We start from the raw sequence: 23061 nt of genomic DNA on the forward strand, positions 1-23061 counted from the left end.
GTGTCACCAGCAAAGCACCCCCACACCTCCTCCTCCATGATTCATGGTGGGAAATACCGTTCACCCACACCACATCTCACAAAGACATGGTGGTTAGAACCAAAAATCTCAAATTTGGACTCATCAGACGAAAGGACAGATTTCCACCGGTCTAATGTCCATTGCTCGTGTTTCTTGGTCCAAGAAAGTCTCTTCTTCTTATTGGTGTCCTTTAGTAGTGGTTTCTTTACAGCAATTTGACCATGAAGGCCTGATTCACACAGTCTTCTCTGAACAGTTGATGTTGAGATGTGTCTGTTACTTGAACTCTGTGAAACATTTATTTGGGCTGCAAGTTCTGAGGCTGGTAACTCTAATGAACTTATCCTCTGCAGCAGAGGGAACTCTGGGTCTTCCTTTCCTGTAGCGGTCCTCATGAGAGCCAGTTTCATCATAGCACTTGATGGTTTTTGCAACTGCACTTGAAGTTCTTGAAATTTTCCGAATTGACTGACCTTCATGTCTTAAAGTAATAATGGACTGTCATTTCTCTTTGCTTATTTGAGCTGTTCTTGCCATAATATGGACTTGGTATTTTACCAAATAAGGTTATCTTCTGTATAGCACCGTCACACACGTGTGTATATAGTATGTCACACACAACTGATTGGCTCAAATGCATTAAGAAGGAAAGAAATTCCACAAATTAACTTTTATCAAGGCACACCTGTTCATTGAAATGCATTCCAGGTGACTACCTCATGAAGCTGGTTGAGAGAAACCCTGGCCAATATAAAATACATTTTGATTTGTTTAGAAAGAAAAAGACTCTCTACTCTCTTTCATGGAAATAAAAAGCATTTTGAGAAGTTTCATTAATGGAATTGTGCACAAAAGGAAAAATTGGTTTAATGTTGCATAGCTTACAGTTTTAGAATTAAACTCTAAAGAAGGTTGGACTTCTTGAGAAAGGGGAAGAAATAAACCTAGCAATGCGTCAACATTTAAACCAACATTTATACCATATAACATTTATACCGAAAACTACAGTCAAAACAAAATATAGATCAGTTAGAAGCCACTTTCAGTTAACAGTCAGCTATTTAATGTGTCTTAGTTGGAAGGGAGGGAAGGAAATACACAGGAAGTTAGAAGTGAGAAAGAAGTTCTCTGCTCGTACAGCAATATTTTTAAGACATTCAGTAAAACTCTTCCCTTCTCTTAACCACAAGCATACAGTTCTGTTTTCACGCATTATCTGGTATCTTCACACCTTGCAAAGGCATGACAACACAGTCACTGCACTCTGCACCGTTGTTTCTGGTAAACAATATTAGCTAACTACTGCTCTCTAGTCATGTATAGTATCAGCACTATGTCATGTTATATGTGGAGAACTCGTTCAGTGAGATGATATGAATGTGTTTTGTCATGACATGGTGGGTGGATTTGGCACCACCATTTTAGGACGTGTTACACAATTAAGTGCAATGCTCTCATCAAGTATATTAGTTACTCAGAGTAAGAGATCGGTGGTAAGACTTAATACGGTAATTATAGATGACAGCGCTTACTCTTACTCAGCCTATGTGTGTTACTTCTATACACATGAACTCATAGGGGAAAGTGGATGGATGACGAGGGAGGGGAGAAGAGGGGGATGATGAGGAGGAGAGGGTGTGGCTTGAATTAGAAGCTTTCACTCTTCACAACTCTTTCACAAGCTGTCACAGGATGTCTCAGAGAGTGTGTCAGAGGGCAACAGAACAGATGTGTGTGTGTCTGTGACAGAGAGCGAGAGCACCCAGGTTTATGTATTTAACGTAAGGAGGAGGAGGAGAGAAGTTATCGTTTGGAGATAAATGTTACTCACTGTGGAAAAGAAGAGTATTAAAACTAATTTCAGCCAGGTAAGAATCACATTTTCATGACAGAATAACTAGGGTATTTATTTCACATTTTGTGAGGTTACTTTTTCTCTACTTCCTGTGAATGTGGTTTATTTACTGTTTGACAGTTATGAATACTGTATTCCTCAATTTGTATCTCACCCCACTGTGACCTTTATGTGTGGTTGTGTTTGGACCATAACTTGGGAAACACCTTAAAACTGACCAGTGAATGTCAGTTAAGAATTGGTACCCTGCCTATGTCCTGATGATGATGGCAATAAACTCCAATTCCTGTTGGGTGATTCAATGATGATCACATAGTGAAGGAATGGAGAGAAGGAGAAAGGAAAGGGTGACAAAGCTGTAAAAACAACATGCTGCATGTACAACATCTGCTTCCTAAAATGCATTTTATTAAGATAGATGAAATGTGTTACAAATTCCAAATGGAGATGCAATAGACCTATAGCTAACCTACAGGCACATACATAGATTAACCTATAGGCATGCCGATCTAGATGGACTGAAGAAATCACAGGCAAAAGTTGTTTTGTTTAAAAGAAATGAAAGGGAGTGAAATTGGGAAGACTGTAAAACAGCTGTGTGACATGTAGAAGTGAATTGTAAGTTAAGAGAATGCTTTTTGAAAAGAGAAGAGGAAGTTAGTTGCCAGTGAAGAGTGAGAGAGTGATGAGACAGATGGAGAGAGAGAAGTCAAGTGACTGGTTAGGGAGGTCAAGTGAGTCCTAATATGCTCCTCAGTGTGTGTGTGTGTGTGTGTGTGTGTGTGTGTGTGTGTGTGTGTGTGTGTGTGTGTGTGTGTGTGTGTGTGTGTGTGTGTGTGTGTGTGTGTGTGTGTGTGTGTGTGTGTGTGTGTGTGTGTGTGTGTGTGTGTGTGTGTGTGTGTGCCCCTGACACAGGAAACACCACCCCTGTCTTCCCCTTTCAAAAGATCACTAGAGGTGTCTCTATGTGATAGACAGACAACAGAGAAACAGAGAGGCAGGACAGATGCCAATAATTTGAACTACTAACTTCATGAAGGGCAATTCAAATGCAGTTCATAACCATAAGTCCAGGCAGTGATCATGTACTGACTGGTTAAGCTCTCAATCAATCATTCCCCTAAAGGTAACCGCATTCCCCATGTTATTATTTTTCTATTTCTCTTTTTTTCCCTCTGCATTGTTGGGAAGGGCTCCTCAGTAAACATTTCACTGTTAGTCTACCAATAATACTAACTTCATAAATGGAGGTTGAAGTGTAGTTAATTGATCCACCTCTCAGGCCTTTGACAGTACTTAACATAAGGAATAACAAACAACACAAATCCATAAAGACTTCTCTTTTCTCTCATCCACTGGACAAGTTAATGACTCTGGATCCAACGTAAAGAGGAAGAAGGGAAAATGATGTTGGATCATCAGATCACTATTATGCCAACAACACCAGGCCTATGCTATTGAACAGAAAAGCAACATGGGTGGGCTGGGTCTGACTGTCATGAAATTATATATTCATAAACCAGTAACTGTAGTTAATAGTTTATAAACGGATATAATCTGCAAATCATGTCAACTAGAATTGAAGGATTGTGTGTGCTGTGTCTTGTCTGTCTGTGCGCGGCAGTAGCCCCGAGACTGCCGCGCAGAAATATCAGCCCACAGAGAGAAACAGGAGATTGAACTTCACTCAACTTTCTTGAGCAGTGGTCACCAACCGGTCGATCACGATCGAAAGTCGATCTCCAAGGCATTCTTAGTTGATCGGCAAACATTTCTGTAAAAAACACAACAATAAACATAGTTCCATTTTGAACCATGTCATGTGTCTGAAGGTACAAGCTGCCTTCCCGTGGGCCCAGAAGGCAAATCAAGAGCTTAGTGCTTCTTAAGACTTCCTCTGGCCGAAGGATGGCTCAGATGACCGTGTCTGCAGTAATGTAGCAGGCATAAAAGAAAGCTACAGCAAAGTTGATGCTGTGAGGTGTCAAAACGTTTAAAACCATGACTAGAGAGAGACTGTCAACGAACACAGCAAAGAGCTGCTGTTTTTATGAGTGAGTTCATGTTTAAGTTCTTACTCAGCAATGTCAACACTTTGTATTCAACACTTTTATTAGCCATAAAATGCACATTCTTCCTATTTCCAATCAGCACTACAACAAGCACTGCAGCAGTAATGAATGAGTAGGGAGGCGAATCAATATGGTTGCGTTGTTGTTATTATTAGAGGCTTGGGTCTTTTTTAATATCGAGGAATATTTCACTTTCTCTGTTCGTAGGAGTAACAACATGAATGTGTGCATGAGGCAGAAATAATGCTGTGTGACTCGAGTTTCTCCATCAGCTGGAAGACTGTGTCCCTTTTTGGTCAGTGTCAGTGGAGGAAAGAGAGAGCGGAGGGATGATGAGAGGCGAACCCTCAGTCTGCTGCTCTCTCCATCAGCTGAGACTGACCATCAGATTCAGGCACCATTAGCCCAATAAAAATAGAAAGCAAATTATTTAAATGTATGCTCACTATATGATCACACTATTACCGTTGTGATCATATAGTCTACCTCAAATTTGGAAAAATAATTGAAAAAAAATGGCCCGAACAGCAATTGGTAGGGCAATTCAAGCAAAGCCAGTATGCGGTGATAATATATTGGGCCTATAGCTCACTTCACAAACCTCATTGCTACAGAACTGTTTTTCATTGGTTAATGTTGCATAGGCTTACATTTTTTAAGTCATGTATAAAACAAAATCTCAGCAGTAGATCTCAGCTTGCATTTTGATTTAAAGTGATCTTGACTCAGAAAAGGTTGGTGACCACTGTTCTCAAGTTTTCCCTGTTAACACTATCAACGTTTCCTTTTACTGTGGCAATTGTGATCGAATCGATGCAATATTAGCCACTTTCAACGCAACATACCGAAACAAAACAAACTATGCAAGAGATTTTGTTGTAGGCAGAACACATCGGAGAAGGATTCTATTACATTGACACACACTACTCAGCCCATAGACCTGTGTGGCCATTTACAGTGCCTTCAGAAAGTATTCAAACCCTTTGACTTTTTCCACTTTTTGTTACATTACAGCCTTATTCTAAAATGATGGGGTACACACACTACCCCATAATGACTAAGTAAAAACTGTTTTTATTTTTATTTTAGCAAACATATTAAAAATAAAAAACAGAAACACCTTATTTATATAAGTATTCAGACCCTATGCTATGAGACTTGAAATTGAGCTCAGCTGCATCCTGTTTCCATTAATCATCCATGAGACGTTTCTACAACTTCATTGAAGTCCACCTGTGGTAAATTCAATTGATTTGACATGATTTGGAAAGGCACACACCTGTCTATATAAGGTCCCATAGTTAACAGTGCATGTCAGAGCAAAAACCAAGCCATGAGGTTGAAGGAATTGTCCGTAGAGGTCCAAGACAGGATTGTGTCGAGGCACAGATCTGGGGAAACGTACCAAAACATTTCTGCAACATTGAAGCTCCCCAAGAACACAGTGGCCTCCATCATTCTTAAATGGAAGAAGTTTGGAACCACCAAGACACTTCCTAGAGCTGGCCCTCCAGCCAAACTGAGCAATCGGGGGAGAAGGGCCTTGGACAGGGAGGTGACCAGTAACCCCATTGTCACTCCGACAGAGCTCTAGAGTTCCTCTGTGTAGATGGGAGAAACTTCCAGAAGGAAAACCATCTCTGCAGCACTCCACTAATCAGGCCTTTATGGTAGATTGGCCAGACGGAAGCCACTCCTAAGTAAAAGACACATTACAGCCCGCTTGGAGTTTACCAAAAGGCACATTAAGACACTCAGACCAAGATTCTCTGGTTTGATGAAACCAAGATTGAACTCTTTGGCCTGAATGCCAAGCGTCACGCCTGGAGGAAACCTCAACCATCCCAATGGTGAAGCATGGTGGTGGCAGCATCATGCTGTGTGGATGTTTTCAGCAGCAGGGACTGGGAGACTAGTCAGGATCGAAGCAAAGATGAACGGAGCAAAGTACAGAGGAAGAAAATGATTTAATCAATTTTAGAATAAGGTTGTAACGTAACAAAATGTAGAAAAAGTCAAGGGGTCTGAACATTTTCCGAATGCACTGTACATTGAACTGGACTGTGTTTAGATCAGTCGTGAGTAGATGCGCTTGTTTTGAGATCAAAGTGAGAGCTGCATATAGCCGCGTGTGCACATTTTGTTAATATCCTTTACTTGTTAGTGAGTTATTAGCCCAGTTATAGATAACTTGTAGTCAGCAATAGGGGAGTGATTGCTTCCTACAAGAGCACAAATGTGTAAATTACTAGACATCTTTGAAAAGCGAGTCAGTTAGAGCTTTTTTTTGTATTTTGAGACAGACTTGATTAAGCTAAGTAGCCAATAGGCAGAGGGTACAGTAGCACGATGTGTCTGATCCTCTGTTATAATGTTATGGGAATAATAACAGCTATTTCCATGTTAAAATGTTATGGGATGCATTTTCTCCATTGTTTTTGATGGTTGGCCACTTTAGTAGGCCTACATTATGATCAAATAGCCTACAAGGCCACTGTTAAAACTGTAACTTAAAGTGGGTACATCAGTGTTCACAGTAAACTCACGCATAGAATTTTCACACAGTTCAAGTTTGCGCTCAGCAGACCTGAAATTTGCTCAGTGCCGAAAATAATTAGAGGGAACATTGGTTACAGTTACTAAATCTATTAGTGAAACCACCTGTAGCTTGTAAAACAAACATCCCCTCAGTGACAGTGCTGTGTACCATGTGGCAGTGGCAAAGTACTATTTATAGAGCAGCTGAAATGTTTCTGCTGCTATTTTTGCAAAGCATACTACAGTTATGCAGCAGCGTGAGCAGAGCGGTGCGTTACATGCCAACTGACTTTCTACGCATCTATCCTTCAGAGGCAGGCTGACTTGAACTAGGAGATGTGTTGCAGTAAGAGAATACTGTTTACAGTCACTCTATTTCAGTCAGTCTATCTCAGTCAGTCTATCTCTAATACGTGGATACTGTGGAGTCTGTCAGTCTGCATTGTAAACACAGAGTGTCACAGAGCGTTGTTCCAAAGTGTTTGGGACAGATTGTATCAAGACGCAGCAGGGTAGTGTACACTACAAGTATAGACAGAAAGGTTTTCAAGAGTTAGGTCAATAATCAAGTGGACTTTGTCCCGGAAGTGGGGTCATTAGCTGCACACATACATATACTCTCTAAGAAGCATGGGTACAGTGAGGGGTTTTGCCAGGAACTAGGTAGCAGGTTGGTTGTAACGTTTCAGGTTGAACTATCGCAGAAAACCTTGTGGAATTATTGACATCTCTTTGCAACAGGGTTTCACCCTGTCAGAGCAACAATGACGTCAAATGTGAAGCTGAGAAAAGTGGGTGTTCTAGACTATGACACACAAATCAAAGGTAAGGGAAATCCTTGTTACTGTTTTTACTCTCTAACATTACTCTACTTTACTGCTCATCTTTAATGTTTCTCTTCTCACCGCCCTCCGGTTGGTACAACATAGTTCTAGTTCCATGCATGTCTGTCTAGTCACAGACTGAGTCCATATTAAATGCTTATTGACTGTAAACACATTGGACTCAATGGTACAACACAACCGTCACCTTCAGCATTTGGTTGAAGGTCTACATGTTCAGGACATGGAAGTGATCATTCACTATTCAAAGTCAGTAAACAAAATGGAGGCATCCCTCTGTATATCACTCTCAACTTCCCTCTTTCTTTCTCTCTACCGCTCTCACGCTCTCTTTCTCCCCCCTCTCTCTCTCTCTCTCACTCTCTCTCTCTCTCTCTCTCACTCTCTCTCTCTCTCTCTCTCTCTCTCTCTCTCTCTCTCTCTCTCTCTCTCTCTCTCACCTCCCTCCCACTCTCCTGCTCCCACCCCAAGAGGTGCGTTGTCAGTTGTTGGACCAGTTGAAGGTGTTGGACCTGCAATTGGAGCAGAAATCTCAGCAGCTTCAGGACCTGACAGACTACCTGCGTAGACGCAGTGAGATAGAAGGGGAGTATGCACGCTCGCTTGACAAATTGTCCGAGAGGTTCACCTCCAAAATCAAAAGGTAAATTGCTCCAAGCTCTGTTTGTGCTATGTCTGTTAGTCCTATGGTCATTGAGTTGGCAAGACGTCACAAACAGATCTGGGATCAGGCTAGAGTTGAGATGGTCTTTGTGTCTCTGAATCCACTCTACAAATGACATGTTTCCCAGACACAGATTAAGCCTATTCCAGAACTAAAAACCAGTGTTTTTTAATTTTCCATTCTTGTAACTCTATGGTTAAACCATGTCTATGTTTAAACCATGGCCCGTTCCCTGTGCCTCTATCTTTCAGGAAGGAGCCCTGTAGTGGCCAGTCTGTGGCCCAGTGTTGGGTGGTGCTCTTGGCTCAGACCAGACAGGAGAGCAGAGACCACAGTGGTCTGAGTGAAATATGTAGGACCACCCTAACCGAGCCCCTTACTCACTGTCTGGACATCACACAGCGCCTGGCCAAGAGGGTACTGCTCCATCTTCATTTGATTCATTCAGCCAGGATAGTCCGCTCAGTAACATTTGCACTATTTTCCAGGGAGTCCTGGGGAGTCATATTCCTATATCTAATCTGTACATTTCTCAATCTCTAATCTGTCTCTATCTCCATCTCTAATCTGTCTTTATCTCCATCTCTAATCTCTCTCTCTCCATCTCTAATCTGTCTCTATCTTTGCCTCGGCCTCTGTTTCATTCTCTAGTCATCTAACACATGTATTGGTTGATCTCTTTATTTCCAGAGTAAAGATGTCTGTACCCAGTTACAGGATGGTCTACTGAAAGTCACCACAGAGCTACAGACAGTAAGTCCAACATGTGTGGGAAACAGACACCAGTTAAGAAACAAAGTATGGCATATTTTCTAAAATAGGAGACGGTGAGATGTAAAGTAGTCGTCTTGGTATTTGCATGATATGACGTGTTGATGAATGTTCTCTGTGTGTGTGTGTGTGCGTGTCTGCTTCAATGTTTGTGTGTTTCTCCTGGCTTGCAGGCATGGAGGACCTACTACCAGTACCATTCAGATTATGTGTCTGCAGAGGGAAAGCTGAAGGAAGCAGAGAAACAGAAACAAGGCGCTTCTAAGAAGATAGAGAAAGTAAAGAACAGCTCACATCCCTTTTTTCAAAATGTGTGTGTGTGCGTGCGCGTGCGTGTAATGGCTCATTCCGATGTGTGTTTCCAGAGACAGTGTAAAGTGCAGGAGATTCAGCTGAAGTGCACCAAGGCTCGAAACGACTACCTCCTCAACCTGGCTGCAGCCAACGCTTCCATGAACAAGTACTATCTCCAGGACATCTCCTCACTCATAGATGTGAGTGGTGCTTCACAGCTGCTGTCTGGCGCCAATAGGGAAGACACTGGATTGTACTGAAAAGTACCAGCCATAATACACAATGACTGCAATGCAATGATGCAAACTCAGCGGCCTTGTGGTAAGAGTATCTGCCCTGAGATTGGAAAGATGGAAGTTTGATCCACGGCCGAGTCATATCAAAGATTGTAAAAATGGGATCCGAGGCGTCTCTGCCTGGCACTAAGCATTAAGGAGATAGATTAAGGGTAAGGCCCTGCGATAGACTAGCGTCCTGTACAAGGGGTGTACTTGTACATCACACTACAGAAACAAGAGATAGGCTCCTGCTTCTATGAGCCGTTCTGGCTCACACAAGCCAAGGTTTACTACAATACTTTACAATACAATGTGCATCCAACATGTTATCTACAAGCAGGGTTGGGGTCAAGTCCATTTAATTTAATTAAATTCAGGAAGTAAACTGAAATACGCCATGAAAGTGACCCGGCAAGTAGTTTTGAACCTTTGTGTGCTTTTTGAATAGCCTTTCATGGGCAAAAATGTAACGCAATGCTCTTCAGCACAAAAATGTCAAAAAAGATGTCTGGCAGAAGTAAATTTGTCCACAAACACAAATATAATTTTAGATTTACGCTACCGGTCAAAGTTTTAGAACACCTACTCATTCAAGGGTTTTTCTTTCTTTTTAATATTTTATACATTGTAGAATAATAGTGAAGACAACAAAACTATGAAATAACACATATGGAGTCATGTAGTAACCAAAAAAGTGTTAAACAAAATATATTTTATATTAGCGATTCTTCAAATAGTCCCCCTTTTCCTTGATGACAGCTTTGTACACTCTTGGCATTCTCTCAACCAGCTTCATGAGGCAGTCACCTGGAATGCATTTCAATTAAAAGTTAATTTGTGGAATTTCTTTCCTTCTTAATGCGTTTGAGCCAATCAGTTGTGTTGTGACAAGGTAGGGGGGTATCCAGAAGATAGCCCTATTTCATAAAAGACCACGTCCATATTAAGGTAAGAACAGCTCAAATAAGCAAATAGAAATGACAGTCCATCATCACTTTAAGACATGGTCAGTCCATACAGAACATTTCAAGAACTTTGAAAGATTCTTCAGGTGCAGTCGCAGAAACCATCAAGGGCTATGATGAAACTGGCTCTCATGAGGACCGCCACAGGAATGGAAGACCCAGAGTTACCTCTGCTGCAGGATAAGTTCATTAGTGTTACCAGCCTCCAAAATTACTGCCCAAATAAATGCTTCACAGAGTTCAAGTAACAGACAAATCTCAACATCAACTGTTCAGAGGAGACTGTGTGAATCAGGCCTTCATGGTCGAATTGATGCAAAGAAACCACTACTAAAGGACACCAATAAGAAGAAGAGACTTGCTTGGTCCAAGAAACTCGAGCAATGGACATTAGACTGGTGGAGATCTTTGGTTACAACCGCCGTGTCTTTGTGAGACATGGTGTGGGTGAACGGATGATCTCTGCATGTGTATTTCCCACCATGAATCATGGAGGAGGAGGTGTGGGGGTGCTTTGCTGGTGACACTGTCAGTGATTTATTTAGAATTCAAGGCACACTTAACCAGCATGGCTACCACAGCCTTCTGCAGCAGTACGCCATCCCATCTGGTTTGGGCTTAGTGGGGCTGTCATTTGTTTTTCAACAGGACAATGACTCAACACACCTCCAGGCTGTGTAAGGGCTATTTTACTAAGAAGGAGAGTGATGGAGTGCTGCATCAGATGACCTGGCCTCCACAATCCCCCGACCTCAACCAAATTGAGATGGTGTGGGATGAGTCGGACCACGAAGTGAAGGAAAAGCAGCCAACAAGTGCTCAGCATATGTGGGAACTCCTTCAAGACTACATTCCAGGTTAAGCTGGACGAGAGAATGCCAAGAGTGTGCAAAGCTGTCATCAAGGCAAAGGGTGGCTGTTTGAAGAAAGTTAAATATAAAATATATTTCTTTTTTGGTTTCTACATGATTCCATATGTGTCATTTCATAGTTTTGATGTCGTCGCTATTATTCTACAATGTAGAAAATAGTATAAAGAAAGAAAAACCCTTGAATGCGTAGGTGTTCTCAGAATTTTGACCGGTAGTGTACCTTATTTGACCGCATTTTCATGGATTTCTTGAAATAATCTTGAAGTCCATTCAAACGACCTGCATGACGTATTCCAATTCGCATTTTTCAGTTTGCTTCCTGAATTGACTATTGAAATGGATTTGACCCCAACCCTGCCTACGACATAAACACATCATCTTATCCCAGTGTCATCTCTCTGTGTCTCTCTCAGTGTTCAGATGTGGGCTACCACCTGTCTCTGTCCCGTGTGCTGTCGGCCTACCTGTCCAACCGGTCCTGGGGTCAGCAGAACCTGAGTGTAGGGCTGCAGCAGCTCCAAAGTGCTGTGTCTGGACTGGACCAGAGTCAGGACAGAGACAACCTGCTACAGACACACACCAACACCTTCTGTCTGCCCCTCCGCTTCCACTACCAGCCACACGACGGAGACCAGGTAGGGTGTGTGGGTTGTGTATCTCAACATCACATGTCTTTGCTCCCACCTGTCTGATATCCCCTGATTATTCCCTGTCCCTGTTCCTCTCAGGTGTTTGAGGTGAGTGCAGAGCAGGAGATTAAGGGTGAGATGGAGACCAGGTTACAACAGCTACAATCTAAACTCACCGGGTTCACCCAGGAAACGGAGGAGGTAAAGTCCAGTCCACCCAATCAATCAAATGTATAAAGCCTTTATCAACTGTTGTTATCAACACAAAATGCTTTACAGTAACCGGGCCATGACTCCCTCAAAAGCTTAAAATCGACCTTGTAGTGGATAAGATGGATTCCAATATATTCACTACACACTTTCTCCCTCCTAGGCAGATAAGACTCTACGGGCGGCCCGCGTTACCCTGCTGGAAGGTATCAGTGATGATGACCTAGATCCTCCACCCTCCAGCAGCCAGACCCAGGGCTCCCAGGTCCATCTTCAGTCCCCGTCTCAGAGCCAAGGTCAGGAGGGAAGCAATGAAAGCCTGGCCAGCAGCAGTAGCAGACCTAATCTGGCCAGACGCAGAGCCAACCTGCAGGAGACTGAGATCCTCTACTGTACTGTGAGTCATTATTAAACTGACTTACACATAAGGGTCAGGCCAAAAGGAGTGCACTATAATAGTGGGGGTTACGGTAATGATGAAAATGAAATACAAGGAAATGACGGTGGAGGTGATGATGATGATGACAATGACGATGATGATGACTTTTTTGAATTGTGTTTGATTCTTCTCTCAGAAAGTGAAGGAGTATCTCTGTAAAAGCTCTCTGGTATCCAAACTACAGGCTAAACATGATCTGCTTAAAGTGGCTGTAGAGAAAGGTACAGCACTAACCACTTCTACAAGCTTGGGACAATAACTTTCTATCTGCATTTCTGTCCAAATGTAGTGATTGACATAGCCTTGTTCTGTTCAATGGTCTCTACTTATACAGTACTCTAAATGCCCCAATTTATGTTGTAAAGTTCAAAAGAATACAAGAACAAAAATAGCGGACACCATTTAAACCCAATGAGGGTTCGGAACATTAAAGGCAGAATCCTATTTTTTCAGATAGAACCTTATAGTTCCAAGCTCTCGAATACACACACAACAGTTTGGCATGACTTTGTAGTATAGCCTCATATACAGTACACTCATTGTTGTTCCTTAATTGCCCAAGTGTCATTTTGGCTCTTCATTTCCTATAATACAGCTGTTACAGCTATCCTAATTGTTGCTTTTTCTTCCCTTCCTAGCTGAAGCAACCAATGGTCATCAAGCCAGGTAGAGTTACATTCCTCTGTAAGACCTTTATAACTGCCTCATAAGAGTAACATAACAGTTTAGGGCACTGTCTTATAGTCAACTGACTAGTGTGTCTTCTCCCCCCTGTAGAGAAAACTCCAGGAAGTCTGTTCGTGTGAGGATGAAGGGTCAACCTAGCATCCATTTCACCCACAAACTCTTCACTGGAGACATGCTCTCGTTCATACAGGTACCAGCCTACTGTTGCTGTCTGTCAACATCTCATTCTCCTCCTTAGTATCCTGATTTCAATAAACTTCTCCCAATATTCTCAGGCATCGGGGCAAGAGATCCCAGTGGTTGTGGAAAGCTGCATTCGCTTCATCAACCTCAATGGTGAGCCATTATTGTGCATGTTTGGTGCATATTGATACTGTATATTACAAACAGCTAATGGACTGTAGCGTGTATCTATGAAGGTCTTCATGTCCGTCTGTCAATCAATCCTAAACTGTAGGTCTCCACCATGAGGGTATCTTCAGAGTACCAGGGTCTCAGGCCGAGGTCAACAGTCTGAGAGATGCGTTTGAGAGAGGTAGGCCTGTCTGCACGTTGGCATTTATTGGAATGAATCTTGTCCGGGAGGCAGCTTTGCAGGGTGGTCACTAGGATTTTAAACCTAACCCTAATCTTAACCACACTGCTAACCTTGTCTAACCCTAACATTAATTGTTTGTTTTTATATGATATAGCCAATTTTGACTTTGCGGCTAGCCCATCTGGCAGAAACCGCTCAGTGCTGCCTCCAGGACAATATTCATCCCAATAAACATCAACCTGCTCCTTGCCTGCTGCTCTAGCTGCATCTAGTACAGACCTGGGTTCAAAGTATCTGTTTCAGATCATTTGTCTTTACTGGATTAAGCTGGCATTGTGGTAAATGTAACAAATGGTATAGTCCCAAAACTGCAAACTCAGGCAGGCTCAATTGAACAGTCAGAGTATTTAGATAGAAAGTTAATATTATTTTAACCTAGGTCTGGTGTCTATGGAAGCCGTAGTCCAGTGCTGTAGTATTGATCATTAATAATGTTGGGCAATGTGCCCTTGGTGTTCCCTGTAGGAGAGGACCCCCTGGCAGACAGCAGGTGTGACATGGACTTAGTTGCAGGAATACTGAAGCTCTACTTCAGAACCCTGGAGAACCCTCTCTTCCCTCAGGACAGCACCACTCAGCTCCTGGAGTACGCAGGTAAGTGTGTGCGTGGGGGGTTGGGTAGCTTTTCATATGCTTTTCCTTAATCTTTCTCCTTGTTGCACCCAACCCTTCCAGAGATTGACAACGAGACAGAGAGAGCAGCTAAACTCAAATCGGTCATCTCCTCCTATCCTCCACCTGTCATCATCGTCATGAGATACCTCTTTGCATTCCTCCATCAGTAAGTATCTTTGTTCTATTTCTAAAACATTGTCCACAAACAAACACTTATTTGGGATTTCTTTACTGTCATTGTCAAGAGGAACTAACCATACACGTACCATACTTACCACAAAGCCCTTGCAAATGTCAGTATTGCAAAGAAAACCCTCTGTTCAAAGAAGAGAGAAGCAGCCATTTGATGAGATAGGCGCTTTTCTAAAACACACTTAGGTTGCGTCCCAAATGGCACCCTATTCCCTATATAGGCTCTGGTCAAAAGTTGTGCACTACACTTACAAAAAAAGGGTTCCAAAAGGGTTCTTCGGCTGTCCCCATAGGATAAACCCTTTTTGGTTCCAGGTAGAATTATTTTTGGTTCCAGGTAGAACCCTCTGTGGAAAGGATTTTTCAGGGACCCCAAAAGGATTCTACCTGGAACCAAAAAGAGTTCTTCAAAGGGTCAGGGAGCCATTTGGTTCAGCACTAAGAGCTTGAACTGTGAAATTTCAGCTGTCTTATTATGTTATTCTTCTTCTTCTTGCCCTCTTCCCTCTTTCTCTCTTTCTCTCTCCTTCCCTCTTTCCCCCTCTTCTTCTCTCTTTCCCTCCCTACCTCTCTTTCTCTCACTCTCTCTCCCTCCCCTCACTCCCCCTCTCTCTCTATCTGTCTCTTTCTCTCTTTTCCCTCTCCCACACTCTCGCTCTACCTCCCTCCCTCTTTCCCTTTGCTCCCCTTTCTATCTCCCCCCTCTTCCCCCAGTGTATCCCAGTACAGCGATGAGAACATGATGCAGCCCTATAACTTAGCCGTGTGCTTCGGCCCCAGTCTGGTGCGAGGGTTGCAGGATGAGGATGTTGTTACTCTGCAGCCTCAGATCAACTCTCTGGTGAAGGGCATCATTTTGCAGCACGAGAGCATCTTCCCCAGCCCGACCGAGCTACAGGGACCGGTGTATGAGAAATGCATGACGCTGGAGCAAGACGATTGGTGACAGAAAACACATAGATAAATGGACAGCGACGTAGACAAACATACACGCAAGCACATACTCAGGCACATACACTTGATGTTGATTGTCTGTGTTTATTTTGCAGTGAGGAGGGAGAAGGGGATTCAGAAATCCTCAGTAAAGGTGAGAAGGGGCCGGCTGCTAACTTCATGTGTGTTTGAGAATCAGTCATTTGACACAGGGATATTGTTTTTCCGTCTATGCTTTATGAGAAACATTAACTGAAATCTTGATTGATGTGCATTGTCCCAGTCAAAAAAATGTAATAACTCTTTGTGATCCAGAGTCAGAGTCAAAGGGAGAGCGATCTCGATCCAATAGCAGCTGCAGTTCCAGACAATCCACAGCAGGTGGGAGTGTGTCCCTTGGAGAAAAGTTCACCATACAGATCCCCATGGCTCTACATGGCAGGCCCCGCTCCCCCCGCTACATACGCAAAGAGTAAGTACTGTCGTGTAATCAAACTTGTCTGTATGTGAGTAAAATAGCTACTAACGGTGTATCTTCATGAAGGCACATTTATTGCTAACATCAAGTTGCTTCACATTACAAGCCACATGAGAGAGAAAGATGCTTTCCTCACGAACCGCTACATTCCCACAGGCCCTCATTAGCATATGCCCAATCAGGATGCAATATTCAGAACACCACATCTTCCCTTTTCAGAGAACAAAGATTAGACTTCCTTTGTCTCAATAGACCTCAAGAGATTATTTTTGCTCTTATGTCAGTAGGTCTGTTCCTGCCTAGTTATTCTAGAACGTTTCTACATAGTCATGAACATCAAATATTTTCTGTAAACTTTAACCCAAAATGTCTAATTTCTTTAAACACAAATCTACCCCACAGGTAAGTTAGAACTGTAACAACTTGACAGCTGTTGTTTTATCTGATTTATTTGTTTTAACTTTGAGCTCAGTCTTTTGTTCTTGATGCTCTGGCTTATAAATCCAGTCCTTAAGGTTTACCTATTGCTCGCCCAGACCTTGCTCTGGGTGTAAAAGGTACAATGCAGAGTGTCGGAGTGGTGAAGACACTTGAATCTTCTCCTGCGTAGCGTTGTTGTTCTCAGGTCCTCATGTCCATCCATAGGGATGAGGTGATGTCTGTTTCTGCGGAGTGAGGACATCATTTTGTAAGGCTGATGGAATGACAAGTCTTGTTCCTTTAAACACAAGACCGTCGTGCACTGTGAGAAAAGCTCGTTCTGCCCAGTACAGTTTCAGCGGTCCTTCGCATCCGCTGAACTCAGACCATCCTTCCTGAAACATTGTCATGATGTTTAAGCACACACTGTCGGCTTAGATTTGTTCTCTCAGATTGTCCGTGTAGGAAACACTCGCTGGAAGCTGTTCCATGATGGCATCCACATATGTATTTGTGCTCTCCATGTGCTTATTTTCTGCAGCAGTAGCTTTTGCTTTGACTGGCGTACGTGACAGCGTGTCTGCAGTCCACAGACTCTTTCCACTGACATGAGCAATCTTGTAGGAATATCTCATAAATCTCATCCTGAAGCGTTGGATTGGTGGAGGAAGGGTGTCCAAGGGTTGGTTCCCCAGAAAGCTCAGGAGCGGTTTGTGATCAGTGTCCAGCTGAAAGTGTTTACCGATGAAAAAGTCTCTGAAACTTTCACATGCCAATGTCAGCCCCAGGGCTTCTTTTTCCACTTGAGCGTATCTCTGCTCGGTCGTTGTGAGAGACCAGGAAGCGTAGGCAACGGGTCTCCATTCCTCGCTCTTCTTCTGCAGCAGCACTCCTCCTAGTCCGTAGGAAGACGCATCGACTGACACCTTGATCTCTTTGTTTGGGTCGTACAGGGCTAGCACGGGTGTGGATGTCAGCTCCTCCTTCAGCTCTTTGAAGGCTCCTCCAGTACCAGTGGTTTTTCTTTGAGAGTAGGTCTCTGAAAGGTTTGCCCTTTTTTGCTAGCAGAGGGATGAACTTTAACAGTTGGTTCACAAATCCTAGAAAACTCTGTCGCTTGCTGATGTTGGATGGCTCCGCACTTCATGACAGCCTCTGTCTTTGTTGGGTCGGGCTGTACTCCTTTGTCCGAGATAATGTGGCCCAGGAACTTCACTTCCTCCTTTGACTGGTCACATTTGTCCATGTTCAGAGTTAAGCCGGCTTTTTCCATCTTCTGCAATGCAGCATGAAGTCTTGCATCATGCGCTTCCTGAGTTTGGCCCCAGACCAACAGATCATCCATGTGACAGACCACACCTTCCTGGCCTTCAGTGACCTCGGTCACCATTCTGTTCTGGAAGTGTTCAGGTGCTGAAGCGATGCCAAAAGGCAGACTGTTGAAGTAGTAACATCCGAAAGGTGTGATGAAGGTTGTTAGCTTAACTGACTCCTCGGCTAGCGGGATCTGCCAGAAGCCCATGTTCGGTTCGAGCTTGTGGAAGATCTTCGCCCCGGCTAGTGAGCCAAAGTTCTGCTCGACAGTTGGAAGTATGTATTTTTTCTCTACACACTGACTCATTGAGACTGGTGAAATCAACACATATCCGCACGTCCCTCTTCTTCTTTGGGACAACCACCGTGCCGGCGCACCAGTCCGTGTGCTCCTCCGCTCTGGTGAAAACCTTTCCTGCGCTCTAGCTCATTCTTGAATTTTGTCAGCCGGGTTTCAGCTTGATGTTATTTGGTTATTGTACTGTGCCAAGACCGCTGCACAGCTTTGGATAGCTTTCTTTCAGTGTGTAAATCAATGTTGTGGAGTCGAGCAACTAGCTCAAGCTTTGTGATCGCTGGTCTGCCTAGTAAAGCTGTGTAGATCTCTGAGGACATACACCTCCTCCAGTGTCTCCTTTTCTCCCTTTCCAAGAACCAGACGTGTGACGCCGATCACGTCCAGCGGCACTCTTCCTGGTCCTAGCAGAGGTTTTGTTGGTTTTTGCAGAGCTGGCTTGCTGGTTCCCGTTGAAAATGTGATTGAACACATTGTATGGGATAACAGTCTCACCGGCACAAGTGTCTATTTTGAATTTCACATTTCTGTTCATCACTTGAATGTCAATCGTCCATAGGTCACCTCCTGATTTTATTGTTCCTAGGAAAATGCTATCATCTTCTTCTTGAATCTCGTTTAGGGCTTTTGATGACATACACACACGTTGGTAATGCCATTTCGTCCCCACAGGAGTGACACACTATTTCATTAGCTGCACACTGTGATCTTGGATGTGCAGGGATTTTGCCACAGTTTTGACACTGACTGCTTTTTGTCATTAGCATTTTCATGGCTAGCTTTCTCACGCTGGAATTTCTGTGTCCACTGGCTGCCTTTCTGCATAACTCTATCCACTGAGCATGCCTCTTTTGTTGTTACTGTGTCACCTCGCAGGCAACTTTGATGCTGTTTCACTTCTTCAGTCTTGCCATCTCAATGACTCTCTCTAGTGTGAGATCTTTATCTAGCTGCATACGTTCTGACAGATGCACGTCTGCTAACCCAATGACTAGCCTGTCTTTAATTAGTTCATCATACAAAAGTCCATAGTTGCAATATTCTGCTAGGGCATATCTGTGACAAAATAATCCACTGTTTAATTTTCCCCCTGTCTCCACATGTTAAAGCGATCTCGCTCATAGATCACATTCTTTTTCACAACAAAGAATGCATGAAATCTGTCTCTTATTTGTCCATACTGTTTTTGCTCGAGTTCGTTTAGGTTTAGACCCTTCAAAACGTCCTCTCTCATACAGTACATGAGAGTGTTTACCTGGTTCTCCTCGATAGATTTGTGAAGATTCTCCAGCAATGTCTTCCATGCTGATTAGCCTCCTAGATTCTCTTCGCAAAAGTTTTCAACCAGGTACTGTAAGCTAAACTCTGTTAGTAACTCGTTCTAGTCCACTTCTAACACCATGTCGTGTAATCAAACGTGTCTGTATGTGAGTAAAATAACTACTAACGGTGCATCTTTATGAAGGCACATTTATTGCTAACTTCACGTTGCTTCACATTACGAGCCACATGAGAGAGAGATATGCTTTCCTCGTGAACACCTACATTCCCACAGTATATGGCCAATCAGGATGCAATATGCAAATAACACCACAAGTACCATCAAAGATATTTCACCTATTACTGTGGTACCTGTACCACTGAGACTTTAAACCACATTGTAGCCCAGTGGCGGTCAGTGCCGTTTAAGATGTGGGAGGAATCATTTTTTTCATGAGCATGGCCTTTTTTCTATTACAGCATATTGGATGACTGTTATTCAAATTCCATTCACCCAGTTCAATGTAACAGTGATACGTTTAGGCTACTATATGATACTCAACTTTTCCCTATACCTATCATGAGGTTGCTACAACCTAGCCTATGAATGAAGTTTACAACGTAGTCGCACACAGGTCGAGGGAAATTTGAGGTGACAGACAGTGACACATTCAATACCGCCTTGCACACTCTTGCCTGCGTCTAGATGATATAGAGTGTAATCATTAATCCAACCGTTATAAACAAGAGTTTCTATTGGACAAATTCAGGTATGTTTATCCCAATTTCGTCCCGTTTGCTTCCGTTTAAGAAAAGTTTTTCAACAGAATCAGCGGAATGAATACCCAGTTCACTTTCATAGCAGCCAGATTGTATTCCTTCTCGCATCTATGTGATCTCCACCTCTAACCTTTTCCCTTCGCTTGTGGACTTCAATGCACAACACATCAGCTGTATGTGACCAGGCGAATAAACCTTTCCAAGCCAAACTATATCATAACCGCTACACACAGCCTACATCATTGTCACCATGTTAGCTAAAGTAACATCATAGTCAACATAGATAATAGAACTAACGCGTTAGTAAACTCGCTACAATCATGCAGTAACGTTACAGTGTACAGTCAGTAAGCAGTTTAGCACTTACAACGGCGGGCCCCAGAGGCAATAAATTAGGAAAACCTTGACTTCGAAGAGATACAGTGTTGCGTTGGATAGTCATAGCCAGATAGCTTTCATAGCAGCCTCTGTTTGAGCAGGGTGTTTGAGTAGGCTAAACTACCTAGCTGCATTTGAAACTGAAAGTGAAAAAAATGTATGAAATCTCTCTTTCTCGCTTTTCTTTCATTTAGGAAGAAATTAATTTGTTAACTGTTCAACTATTGTCTTTCTCTCTCTTTGACTCAACCTCTCACCACATTTTATGCATTGCAGCGCTAGCTAGCTGTAGCTTATGCTTTCTGTACTAGATTCATTCTCTGATCCTTTGATTGGGTGGACAACATTTAAGTTAATGTGCAAGAGCTCTGATCGGTTAGAGGATGTCCCCCGGAAGTTGTCATCATAATTACTGTGTAAGCCTATTGAAGGGGGTGAGAACCATGCCTCCTAGGTTTTGTATTGAAGTCAATGTACCCAGAGGAGGACGGAAATAGCTGTCCTCCGGCTACACCATGGTGCTACCCTACAGAGTGCTGTTGAGGCTACTGTAGACCTTCATTGCAAAATAGTGTGTTTTAATCAATTATTTGGTGACTATATATGTGATTATATTTAGTATAGTTTTATCTAAAAAGGATAACTGTTTAAATGTTTTATTTGTATTTTTATGAAATTCACTGAGGAAGATGGTCCTCCCCTTCCTTCTCTTAGGAGCATCCACTGCTGTAGTCATAACTTTGGTAGTAATATGTACCATCTACTCTGATATTCACAGGGTATTTTGACTTGTTATTGTTGTATTGTTTTAGCACTCATTGTCATAAATTGTAGTGACCTAAATAAGCTTAAGCGGGGGAACTGAAATTCTCTCTCTCCCATTTCTCTTTCTCTCTGTTTTTCACAGAGCCCAGGACCTGTCATCCAGTGAAGATAGAACAGTTCAGGTTGACAAGGTCTGACATGTTTTTCATTAAGCTAATATTTAATATTTTATTTCTGTAATTACCGGCAGCAGCTGTTGCAATTACTGTTGTCATTTTTGAACTCACTAAGCGTGCATAATAAGAGGTTTGCGACCACGCTAGAGGGAGTCCACTCCGGTCCAGTGAAGAAAAACATCTCTGTCCTCTATTCTTCTCTTTTTTTCTTCCCTTCATCATTGTCCCCCTCCTCTCCTCCCATATTCCCTCTTTTCATCTCACAGGAGGTCTGTCGCCAGATGAGCTCTGTCTTCAAGGAGCTTATTGCTCGACAATCATTCCCTCCTCCATCCTCCTCCACCCCCTCGGTCACCTCATCCCGCTCTTCCCAACCTCCTCCAGAGCAGAAGAAAGGAGGGGTCGGGCGAAGAAGGGAAAGACCTGTTTAGATCTGACCAACTGGACTGGTAAAAAGAGAGAGGGGACCAGAATGAATTAATGGCTAGATGGATGAATAAATGAATGAGAGGGAATGAAAGGAAGGAGAGAGACGAAAGAGACGAGATACTTAGATGAGATGACACAGTGTAGGATGACAGGTTGTGACAGCAGCCTTTGACAGTGGGATTACAGATGGCTGGTTTACAGGAACCGCAGTCAGTTCACTGTACTGTATGAGTCTGCTCAGACAGCAGCCTTCATTGTGAAGCCTGTGAATGGACAGTCACAGACAAAAGGGTTTGACTCCTACTGTGAAGCCTTTTGTTCGTGTGTTTGATACAACACACCCCAATGACCCCCACTCTGATTTTCACTGTAGGGCTGTGTCCCCATTCTCCACACTTTTCCCAAAGTGTGCACTTGCACACTCCCCGCCATGGATTTGAAAAGCATTGGATGGTATGCATTAAGGGGATTCTTGCTATTGCAAGTGGACAGACAGGTTTTGATTCCCACTGTGAAGCCTTTTTTTGGTTAGCCTGATTCCAGATCTGTATCTGGGACCAGGCTGTGTTTGATAGAACCCCAGTGACCCCAGTGCCAATGCTACACAGTCAATGGCAGGTTTTGAGTTGCTATATCATAACTTATTTTACCCACAATGACTTGGAATGTACACTATTATCAGTGCTGTTTGTATTCTATGCTCTTGTGGTTATGGGCCTATGGAGGCCCTCTATGCCCAATGTGTGCAATGCCAACACCAAGACAAGCGCTCACTATCTGATTTGGTCAGTTCACGGTTCATGTTTGGGTAGGCCTATAATTATGAACATTCAACGGCCATATGGTCTTTGAGATCCTATAAGACATATGTTCTAACAACCTTTATCAGATGAAATGTACATTTTAACATTTTACCAGCAAGATCTCCTGTCTGTGATTGAGTCATTGAGCTACTGATAACGATGAACCTTTAAATGTTGTATTGCTATTTTTATATAGTTTTCTGGATCTGATGATTGTTTGAATAAATGTTTTTGTTGAATTAGTTCAGAATTTCCCATGTTACTGTAGGTCTGTACTTCACATTGTACTGGATACTGAGAAGATATTTGCAGTTAGACATTTGCTCACTAGATGGCAACACCAACTCACAGAGAGGATGCAGTATGTTTGTGTCCTATGTTGTAGGAGTACTGTATGTTCTGGATGGGGGAAACTAATGGGACGTGGCTGACGTGCAACTGATATTTCATTTCTGAATTGGTTAAAATTAGGTTAGGGTTTGGGTTTG

General features: G+C 42.9%; 1 protein-coding gene across 5 annotated transcripts; it reads left to right on the forward strand.

Moving 5' to 3' along the window:
- The first annotated feature begins 1737 nt into the window (after positions 1-1737).
- On the forward strand, positions 1738-22815 carry LOC120061002 (SLIT-ROBO Rho GTPase-activating protein 3-like). 5 transcript variants are annotated; one of them, XM_039010473.1, is made up of 21 exons: positions 1738-1889; positions 7228-7311; positions 7800-7971; positions 8244-8409; positions 8683-8745; positions 8937-9257; positions 11586-11807; positions 11901-12002; positions 12175-12408; positions 12587-12671; positions 13089-13116; positions 13228-13327; positions 13413-13473; positions 13595-13672; positions 14201-14329; positions 14411-14516; positions 15257-15484; positions 15592-15629; positions 15791-15947; positions 21308-21356; positions 21608-22815. In XM_039010473.1, the coding sequence occupies exons 2-21, from the start codon at positions 7251-7253 to the stop codon at positions 21770-21772; spliced, it is 2565 nt and encodes an 854-aa protein (XP_038866401.1). In that variant the 5' UTR covers positions 1738-1889; positions 7228-7250; the 3' UTR covers positions 21773-22815. The 5 variants fall into 5 exon arrangements, with proteins under 5 accessions (XP_038866401.1, XP_038866400.1, XP_038866402.1 ...); XM_039010476.1 differs by lacking the exon at positions 1738-1889 and having other exon boundaries at positions 7073-7311; positions 8937-9041; positions 9129-9257; XM_039010472.1 differs by lacking the exon at positions 1738-1889 and having other exon boundaries at positions 7072-7311.
- The last annotated feature ends 246 nt before the right edge of the window (positions 22816-23061 follow it).

This window comes from Salvelinus namaycush, chromosome 16 (assembly GCF_016432855.1).
Source record: "Salvelinus namaycush isolate Seneca chromosome 16, SaNama_1.0, whole genome shotgun sequence".
Taxonomy (NCBI): domain Eukaryota; kingdom Metazoa; phylum Chordata; class Actinopteri; order Salmoniformes; family Salmonidae; genus Salvelinus; species Salvelinus namaycush.